The sequence below is a fragment of the Vigna umbellata genome, chromosome 8 (assembly GCF_029865625.1).
Source record: "Vigna umbellata cultivar VRB3 chromosome 8, Vumbellata_1.0, whole genome shotgun sequence".
Classification (NCBI taxonomy): domain Eukaryota; kingdom Viridiplantae; phylum Streptophyta; class Magnoliopsida; order Fabales; family Fabaceae; genus Vigna; species Vigna umbellata.
In genome coordinates, this window is record NC_142172.1 from 15,706,149 (window position 1) to 15,717,059 (window position 10,911).

Sequence of the window (10,911 nt, forward strand, 5' to 3'; positions counted from 1 at the left end):
AAACTATTGGACCTTAGTTCTACAACTAATTTCAAGTATATGAATGATTTTATAAAATCCAATTCATTCCATCATCATAGATGCATGTATAGATTTTTCAACTCTTAACTTTTGTCACAATGTTTGTTTTTCCCGAAACTCAAAGTCGTAATCCTTAAGAAGTTTTATATATCTCCGTTGTCTCATGTCTGAAAAAAAAAAGGTACTCGAAGATTTTATGGTCATTGAAAACTTCAAACCTCTGTACAATCAATGTTTCCATATTTTCAATACCAACACCACTGTGACTAATTCTAAATCATGTATAGGAGACTTAATTTCATGTTATTTAAGTCATCATAAAACAAAGCTATCACTTACACTTATTTCATCAATACATGTAACATCCCAAAATACAGTAATTACCATAAATTAGAATTAATTACGATTAACAGTAAACCGTGCAGTCTTTAAAATTAACAGAGTACAAAAGCCGAACGGCTTAAGCTGCAGCGTTTCAATATACAGCTCGAATAACGAACGCTAAAATAACGAACGGTTTTACAAAGCATTTAACCGAACGTCCAAAAATAAACTAAACATTTACAACCTAATATAACGAGCACTCTAAGGCTCGGCCTTTACTTCTACTTCAACCAGATTTGCATCTTCCAAAATTTCTTCTTCCAGTATTTCTTCAAGAGACGCTCCACCATCTGCTCACATCCACACGGATGATCATTGCAAGACAGGACGAACGTACATGGACAATTGACAACACAAGGAAAACGAAAGGGTAAGCTTATAATATTTAATTCATACATTCAACATACACACTCAACATTTCAATGCACACGCACAACATAAAATTTAACATAATATAACATAGTAATTTATATGTATATTAGACGACCGTCCAGACTGTATAAACCGTGTAGCTACAGGCGTCCTTGCACCCGAGTGATGTAGTAACTGGGATACACTCAACAGCTGCCACTCGAGGTTAGCTCTATCCAAAGTACCCCTAAGGAATAGAACCTCCTGCCATTCCGACACATGACTACTCCCTTCTACGTGAAGATGAGTATCACGGAATATCAGGATGGACCAAGCCAGCATTAGCTATCCACCGTTATACTTTACCAATTCAATATTCAACAACATATAAGAGACGTCCCTCCCTGGAACGCTCGTCCAAAATCCATAATCATAGATTCATTCAATATAGTGTTCGCACTGTAATTTGTTATAATTTATCATCATTCTCATCTTTAAGTTTAAGAGCACAAGAGGACGAACGTTCAGTCCTTTGAAGGACTAGGACGAACGTTCAAATAAGGTACTAGATGGACGAACGTGACTATCAAATGGGTCAGTTAAATAAACAAACTCAATGGAAGGTATTCTGATACTTAGAAAAATTTAAAATTTAAGATCTTGGATCAGACTTAATATAAGAAGGATGATCAATAATATTTAGAAGTTTTCTTTGAAGAAGTTTACATATGGAATACTGATACTATTATTTAAACGAACGTAAGGGAATGGATATTTTAATACTTGAACGAACGCTATTTTATCCAAGTGGGTATTCAATATTACGAGAGCTTGGTAAGTGACCGCGCATCAATTCTTGACGAACGCTAGGTAGAAGCCGAGCGCTACTCAGGACGAACGTTCGGTATACGACCGAACGCTACTCAGGACGAACGTTCGGTATACGACCGAACGCTACTTAATTCAGTATGATTTAATTTTAAAACGTACGACAACTCTATGCTGAGCCGAACGCTCAAACATAGTAGTTCAATGAGGACGTTCGTTCTCAAACCGAATTCCTCCCAAATGAAAGAATTCTATTCTAAGTCTTTTTCAGGGAAACCGAACGGTATAAGACCGTTCGATAACGATCGTAATTTATCATAGGAAATTCATCAAATCAGATTTTCAACTATCTTAACTTTAACATCAATCATACGATTCAACTCCATAAATTCATATCCACATTCCTTTTCATACTTTATAACATTAATTCACATTATCAAATCCAACTATTTTCTAATCATTCATCCTTCATACACATCAAAATCACATACAGTACATCCAAACCAAAAATCATATTTATCCAGTGCAACAGGGTTCGTTTATAACAGCTCAACATCATACTTTTCATACATGCAAATCAGATCATACAACATGCAAGTATAAATTAAACATATAAGCTTCCCTTACCTGGATAGCAGTGTTCGTTTAACAGTATAACTTGAATCTGCCCAACTATGACTTTCTACCCTCCAAATCTCTTTCTTACGCTCCTTAACTAAGTCCAGCCAAAGAAAACTCAGAAACTCAGTTTATATCCTTACATGCAAATGAAACAGGGTTCGTAGTAACTCCAGAACTAGGGTAGGGTTTGGAAACTTACCGGTTACAGAATAAAAATGGATTCGGATCAAAATGAAGCTCACTGGTCCGTGAACGTTCCTACGGTCTCTGAAAATTGATCGGAGTTAAGGAATGAGTAATAGTAGAGAGAAGATGAAAGTTCTTAGAGAGAAGTTGGAGAAGATGAAGGGTTTGGGTTCTGAGGAAGAAGATGAGTGGTGCAGGTGAGAGAGAGAGTTTTAAAAATCTGGTTTTGTTAAACTCACGTTCGTTTGAACGAACGTCTCCCAAGCTGACACCTGCACACCAAACTCTGAATTGGAAGCTTCTCCCGCGACAGGTGGCGTGTGTGCATGCAGTGTTTAGTGCGTTTTTAATGTTTCAGAGAAATGATGGGCGCGGCTTTCCGTGTATGACAGAGGGGGATGGGATCAGATTAGGGAGTGGGTTTTAATGACTGAGAAATGATGTGGCGTGCATAAGTTGGTGAGGTGTCAGAATTTATCTTTGCTAATTATCCAGGTTCTCACAATACACATCTTAATTCTTGTCCAGAGACATCACAATATTTCTAATAAAAAAATTGGATGGCTCATGACAACTAAAACATGTACACATTAATTTTTTCTTTAACTCTTAAAAATTAAACTCACATGCTTAACTCCATTAAAAAAGGTTAATCTTTACATGTTAGCTTTATCAAAATGGATGTTCATTTAGAAAAAATTTCAATACATTCTCTATAAATCCTTAGAAACTACATATCTTTATAATTTTCTGTTGTTGTTCCCAACGCAACGGAACTCGAACCTTCAAGGGTTAACTGCAATTCCACATGTCTTGAAAATTGAACTTGTTCGAAGGAGAAGTCACTTTAACCATTTGCTATACAATATTTGGTTTGAGAATTTGTAACACAATCTTCAAATGTTTCTCATTCATTCTCTTTATGACTTTTAAAATAAATGAAAATGTCAATTATGAGCTACAACAAATTTGTGAAAAAAAATTCTTAAAAGTACGATTTATATAACTTATAGAAAAAAAAAGAGAACATTATCATAAATATTCATAACCATATCTGATCTAAATATTATTCTTTGAATATGTTAAGTTTTGACACAAATATAAGAATAATCAAATTTAGAATATACCATCAAACATTATCAAAGTGTTTTATCAAAATAATCTTATTTTATAATATGATTTTAATATTATATTTAATGATTTTGACTTTTGTTTACGTGTTTGATTGTAAGGAAAAACAATGGTAAATATAAACAAGACTTATTAAATATGTTCTAAATTTATAAAAGAGAAAAAAAAATAAAGAGTATACATTATTTATACTAAAACAAACTAGTACTAAAAAATTCGATATAAACTAATCAAGCTAAAAAAGCATTTACATACTACAACTTATTGGCTGCCATTATTGTTATGTAATTACTATTATTTTTTTTTTGAAAAATATAGAAAAACACACTGTCTCTTTTTCATTAATTATAATAATATAATTATTTTTAAAATAATAAAATAAAATTAGAAATATTTAAGAGATCTAAGTTTTAACATAATGTCTTAAGCATAAAGTCGAATAAATAAATAGAGGAAGGACAGTGATTGATGGTTTTTGTACTTTCCATTGGGCAAACATAATACCAAGATAAATATGTTGCCTCCCTTACTCTCTTTCTCTTTCTTCATTCATTAGATCTTCCTTGTTTTCACTTCTTTCTAAAGCAAATCTGAAACCTGCTCTTAACACTTTTGTTTATCCCTATCTCCATAGCCACCTCTCTCTCTCTCTCTCAAACCGGTCCCTTTCACTGGATCTCTCTCCCTCGAACTGTGTGCAAACTCATCTCTTCCCTTCCTTCACCTACAAGATCTTATCTCACTACAGCTTAGTCCCTAAGCTGAAAAACACACCAAAAAAACACAAAAGAAAAAAAATTCTCAGAATTTTCCCCCCTAGATAAAAAGGAACCAGTCTTTTCAACAATGATTCCCCAGCTTCTCATTTCACTGTGACTTTACCTTTTCTTTTTAATCTTTTTACAGTGACTTATTATTATATAATTGTTCAACAATGGATTCCCATACCCATCATCATCAGGATTACCAGCTTCATCTCCATCAGAACCAACCCTCTTCTGGGTTGCTTCGTTTTCGCTCTGCACCCAGTTCGCTCTTTTCAAATCTCACACCTTTTGTCAGCTACGGTGCTGACACTGCTGCTTCAAGTAGCTTCCGGGAGTTGGAAGAAAGCAGCAACCAAAAGTGTTGTTCTAAGGATTTCAGTTCGATGAATTCGCATAAGGGTTATGGTGGAGGGTTGCCACCTCACTATCCAAGACATGGTTCTTCATCTGCTACTTCCAGTTCTTCTATGGAAGGGCCTTATGGGTTGGTTGGTTCAATGGGAATGGATCATGAAGCTCCTAATAAGGGCTTCGGGTCAAGTCTTCTCAGGCAGAGTAGCTCTCCTGCTGGCCTTTTCTCCAACAACAATGTTTCATTCCAAAATGGTATTGTTTTTCTTTGATTTTCGATGTTCTGTTGGCCTTGGTTGTGAATAGAACAGATAATTTATAACAATGATTATTAGTTGCTGGCTGTGTAGTACTTGATAGATACGACAATTACACTTGCAAGCCTAGAGATTTTAGTGTATGAGAATAGAAAAGATAGATTCTTTTTTGACATTTTATATGTTTTCTTTTGTTGGCCACTCTTTTGGAAATTTTGAGCTCCTTTACTTCTTCTGTTTTCACTTCCTGTTTTGAGCCCCTCTTTACATTATTTTCGATCTGTTTTGAAATATTTGTAAAGAAAAAGGAGAAAATGGAAACAGGTAATGAAAACTGGAGTAGACTGGTTAATCTTTATATTCATGTTTCTGGAAAAATAATTCGTTTCTAATTCTTTCACTACAGTGTTTATAATCTGAATCTATGCTATCTTGAAGAAGAATAATGAAATTTCATTACAACACTCTGAATGGGATAGATATTCTGGTGTATAAAAATAGAAAGTAATGATTCCTGGAAATACATTTTATGCAGTTCTTGTTTGTTTAAGATCTGATGATCCACATACATTGTCTATATCTGAGTCGGAAATGCAGTTCCTAGTATTCAAACTCTTCCCAGATTGAAATTTTCCCGTGTTCGACATTTAATCAACTCTCTTATACTTCAAGCTTATCACTTAGTGTAGTTAGAGACACAAGATTGGAAACTTAAGCATGTACTGATGTAGTAATATCAATCTGAGGAACTAGATTCTACATCGATTTGACAGCACATGATATATTATAACCGACCCTGGTTCTTATTTTGTGAAGACAAATTTCTTTTAGAGGGGTACAATTCTATTCATTCCTAATGGCTAATGAGAAGTTATAATTTTGCAAACGGCAGGCTTTGTCACCATGAAAGGGGTTGGAAACTATGGTGGGGTGAATGACAATAATGGTGAACTCAGTCCATGTATTAGCAGGTTGAAGAATCAGATTAACTTCTCACCAAGAAATTCTTCTTCCCTGGGAATGTTGTCTCAGATCTCTGAAATAGGGAGTGAAGACATTGAGACAACTAGTCCTGATGATAATACCACTCATGGAGGCAATGATACTCAACATTTTGGCCCTGGATTCCCTTATGGTTCTTGGAATGAGACTCTACAACTGTCAGAAAATCTCAGTGGCATGAAAAGAGGGAGAAGTGACAGTGAAAAGATCTTTTCTGATGTTCAGGTGCATATAGATACTTAATTGTTATATTTTCTTGTTGCATGTCTTGCATTTTAGTTTCTTATTTTAATACAAAAAATTGTTGTGCTCAGAATGGAGAACCTGGAAACCAAGTTAATATATTATCACATCACTTGAGTTTACCGAAAACTTCAGCAGAGATGATTACAATGGAGAAGTTGCTTCAGTTTCCTGATTCTGTTCCTTGTAAAATCAGAGCAAAGCGAGGGTGTGCTACTCATCCTCGTAGCATTGCTGAAAGGGTAGGATTTTGTCTTCAGAATTGAATTTAATTAGAATGTACAGACAATGTTGAAGCTTTTTATACCGTCTTCTATATACGAGGGTAACAATATTTATTCTGGTATTCATAAAATTGATGATTTCTGATTAATAGAGACCTTATCGTTGGAAGTCTTGCGTTAGAAGTTGTACATCAATTAAAAATAAGATGATTTCTATGTAAGTGAGAGTAAATCTACTTTAGAAATTGGTAAATCTACTTTAGAAATTGGTTACATTATATTTAAAATTTACTTAACATTTATACATGAAATAATTTGAAAAAAAAGGTGATGACTTGTTTCAGGTGAGAAGAACTCGGATCAGTGAAAGAATGAGGAAATTACAAGAGCTTGTTCCAAACATGGATAAGGTAAGACCTTAAGCACATTTAACTTTGGAATGTGTCGATTGTATGTTACATTATAGTTGTGGTTGAAAAATTAACACTCTTCTTCATTCTCTTGCAGCAAACCAACACAGCAGACATGTTGGACTTAGCTGTTGAATACATTAAAGATCTTCAGAAACAATTCAAGGTATATACAAAAACATACATTTACAAATACAAAAGCAATAAATCTTGTTACTATTATGCATACACTCATTTTTCATACAACATGCAGACTCTTGGTGATAAAAGGTCAAACTGCAAGTGTTCAAACATGCAAAAGGCAGATTCATAAAGCGTGCAAAGATGGCTTGGATTATTGGTGCTTTTAACTTCAATGCTGAACAAACAGAAAGAAAGATGCTAATATATAGGATGATGGCATTACCAAAAATAGAAACAAAAATAGAGTAGAAATAAGAGGAGAAAGATGTGTTATTTGAATTGATAGAAATAGAAGATAAAGGAGGGAGAGAAAATTCTCTTGACATATATCACGAGTGATGAAAAGAATAGAATATAAAAAAGTAGAGTAACTTGTCTTTACATGTTTCATGAATGATATAAAAGTGGAAATCAATCTATAAATGATTGTGTAAAGAAACTTTTTATAACAATAATAAAAATTTAAGCTTTATAATACAATCTTTTTCATAATTGTGCATTATAGTATAAAATGCTTAAAATGAAAATCTTTTTCCAAGTTAACCGTGACCATCTTTTTCTTTCGTGATTTTTTTCTTTCTAGTTTTTTTCAGCACAGTCTACTTTCCCTTGTAACCATACCATATGAATAAGATATGTTAGACCAAATCAAAGCATAAAGCTTTTCAGCAGAATATCTAAATTCTTTAAGAAAAAGGATGTTTCAAATGCGGGGTCAATAAATGATTTAGCATATTTGTGATTCTAATAAATGTTTTGCTTGTAAAGTAAATGTACTTGTTTTATCGATTTTTCTAGAAATGTGAAAGTGTTACTAAATCTATTTGTTGGGATTTCCATCATTGAATAGTGATGCATGTACTTAGAACATTTCAATTGTTTTGCCCTTAATAGATGAGTTGCAGAAAGTGTCACTGATTATTGATGCTGACCCAGAGAGAAAAGACTGACGCACGCCTTCATTTATGACCAACTGCAACTACCTGTACTGTCTTCAATTTTCTCCATATATGGTCGTGTTTGGCTGTCTGTCTTTTTTCCCATAAAATATCCAAGACACAATTTGGACCTACAGACAAAATTAGCAGTCTCTTGTCGTTTATAATATGAAAAAAAGAGAAAGAAATGGAATTGAAATTATTTAATTGGAGAGATAGTGTGAAGGAATAATATTTTCTTTTGATTGATATCAATTATAGATAAATGAAAAAGAAAAATCATAGTGGTGAATATTACTACGTATTGACATTGTTCTACATGTTTCAGAATGAAAAACAGGGAAGAGTCCATGAATAAGATTACAAAATACAAAAAAATTGCAAACCTAATCAATCTCTTCCTCTTAAATTGATTGCAAAAGTGTTTATGGGACACACTCATTTTTTCTCTCTTCCATTTTTTTTTATAAAAATGATGATTTCTTTTTTATTCCTTCCCTTGTAAATACTTTTAATAGATGATAAACCTTTTTTTTTTCATTTCGGTAAAGATTATTTCCATTTGTTTGGTCTATTAATAATATCTTTCACTTAGGCTGTTTTCGCATGAATAGATAACACTTTTCAAGCGAAATTGCGGGCGATGAATTACAAACTGTGTGCTGTTCGTTTGAGAGGAAAATGATGGATTGCCGAGGATGGATTTGCAGGATACTCTCGATTTTGGTCACTTGCAAAATCGAAGAAATTTGAGTAGATTGTTGCGGAAAAGTCGTATGTGCCCTCCAATTGTTACGGAACGACGAGGGTGGTGTAACTGGTTACAGTAGAGTCGTAACCGGTTACGGCGGTATGAAGTTTTGGCTGCACATGTCTAATCAGTTACACAAACGCGTAACCGGTTAAAGGGCTATACATTCATTTCCAAAGCAATTTCTGCTTCTCAATGACCAAGGTCATTTCCTTTTCCAAACTAACACCTCTTTATTTTATTTTTCAGTTTTTTGTATAATTATTTTAATATTATAATTTAAAAAGATCTACATCTTAATAAAATTAGGTATATACTTTCAATTATTTAAATTTAAAATATATTTTTTGTTGTATTTTATACTCTCAATTTCACGTGATATGAATATGTTATAGAATGCATTATATTTTCTAATTTATTAAAAATAAGTTGATTATTTAATTATTAAATTGTGTTTGTTATTTCCGTTGAGTCTTTTATTGTTCTGTTAGTGGTTACTGTGCATTTGAACAGTAATTTTGCTTCTAGGGTGTTCTATTTTTGGGGTTTTCTGTTTTGGTGTTACCGGAACCCTATATAAGGGCTTCCAGTATCAGAAACAAAAGGAGTAGAAGAAATTAAGAAAATAACAACAGCAATTTTACTTTTCTCTCAAATATAGATTACATACCTTTACCGTGCATCTTCTTTTCTTCCGATCTCCTTCTGATCTACCACCCATGACCATCTCGCCGGAATACTTTCCTTCACCATCAAACTGACCGGAACGGACATCCAAGTGTCTCTGTCGCGCATCGTCCTTGCAGAGCACACGGGATTTGAAGCTTTCAACGTTCTCAGCCACTTTCTGATTCTAAAGATACTTTGCAAAGGAGAGACTTAAGTCTCGATACTAGGCCACAGGTTTGGGCCTTCTGTTGGGCCACTGTTTTCTTTATGGTACCAGAGCAGGTCTTGGACCTGTTCTACGTTTTCCGCTGCTCGTATCAGTAATTCTTGATTCCTCATCCGCTTCTTTCGCCATTCTTGCTTTCATGGAGACTACGGATCAAACTAACAATCCCACCAGTCCCTATTATTTGCATCCAGGGGAGAACCCAGGCGCTTCCCTTATATCACAGATTCTTAATGAGTCAAATTATACATCTTGGAGTAGAAACATGAGGAGAGCCCTTCTTTCAAAGAATAAACTCAAATTTATAGATGGCGGGATCACAAAGCCTCAAAGAAGTAATAGTCTTTTTGATTCTTGGGAAAGAAGTAACATGATGGTATTATCTTGGATCACCAAGACACTTTCACCCCAAATAGCTGAGAGCGTGATTTATGTGGAGAATGCCCAAGAACTTTGGGAAGAATTAAAAGAGAGATTTTCAAAGGGGGATCATTTCAAGCTTTCAGACCTTCTTCAGGAAATTCACTCTATAAAACAAGGTGAACGAAGCATAAATCAATACTTTACCGATTTGAAGATTTTGTGGGAGGAGTTGGAATTTCTTAGGCCTATTCCCAGTTGTAACTGCAAAGTTCCTTGCAGTTGTGATCTATCTAAGGCCTCACATAAATATAGGGACATGGAGCACGTGATATGCTTTTTGAAAGGCTTGAACGAGTGTTATAATACTGTCAAGACTCAGATATTACTCATGGAACCTTTGCCCAGCATTAATAAAGTGTTTTCACTTATTATACAACAAGAAAGGCAAGGAAATTATAATCAAGGTGATGGGAAAATACTAGCCAACACCACTGACAAACAAAATCAATGGAAAACCAACCAGAATTTGAGAACATATGGGCGTGGAAATCCACCCAGAAACCAAGGAAGGGGAAGAGGAAGAAATCCCAATTATGGGAAACAGTGTTCCCACTGCCATAAGATGAATCATACCATTGATGAGTGCTATTCTAAGCATGGGTTTCCACCATGGTACAAGAAAAATGACGGAAACTGTGAGACTGATGCTGGACAAAGGGAATGGGGTTCTACAAATGCTTGCTCTGCCTCCTCAGGAACTCAAGCTAATCAGCAAAATGCTGTTCAGAATCCATTCACGCATGAACAGATGCAAAAGATACTACAACTGCTGGACAAAGCTGATAGCCCATCACACAGTGTTAGTCAAATACAGAAAGCCAACACAGAGGACACACAAGGTATGACTTCTTGGATTATAGACACAGGGGCCACAGATCACGTGACCCATGACAAAAGTCAGTTTACCACCTTTTATAAAATCAACCCCATATCTGTAAAACTACC

General features: G+C 34.5%; 1 protein-coding gene across 1 annotated transcript; it reads left to right on the plus strand.

Moving 5' to 3' along the window:
* The first annotated feature begins 4,058 nt into the window (after positions 1–4,058).
* LOC124840642 (transcription factor bHLH130-like) lies at positions 4,059–7,382 on the plus strand. The gene is made up of 6 exons (XM_047316727.2): positions 4,059–4,895; positions 5,790–6,124; positions 6,214–6,384; positions 6,711–6,776; positions 6,874–6,942; positions 7,030–7,382. The coding sequence occupies exons 1-6, from the start codon at positions 4,457–4,459 to the stop codon at positions 7,087–7,089; spliced, it is 1,140 nt and encodes a 379-aa protein (XP_047172683.1). The 5' UTR covers positions 4,059–4,456; the 3' UTR covers positions 7,090–7,382.
* The last annotated feature ends 3,529 nt before the right edge of the window (positions 7,383–10,911 follow it).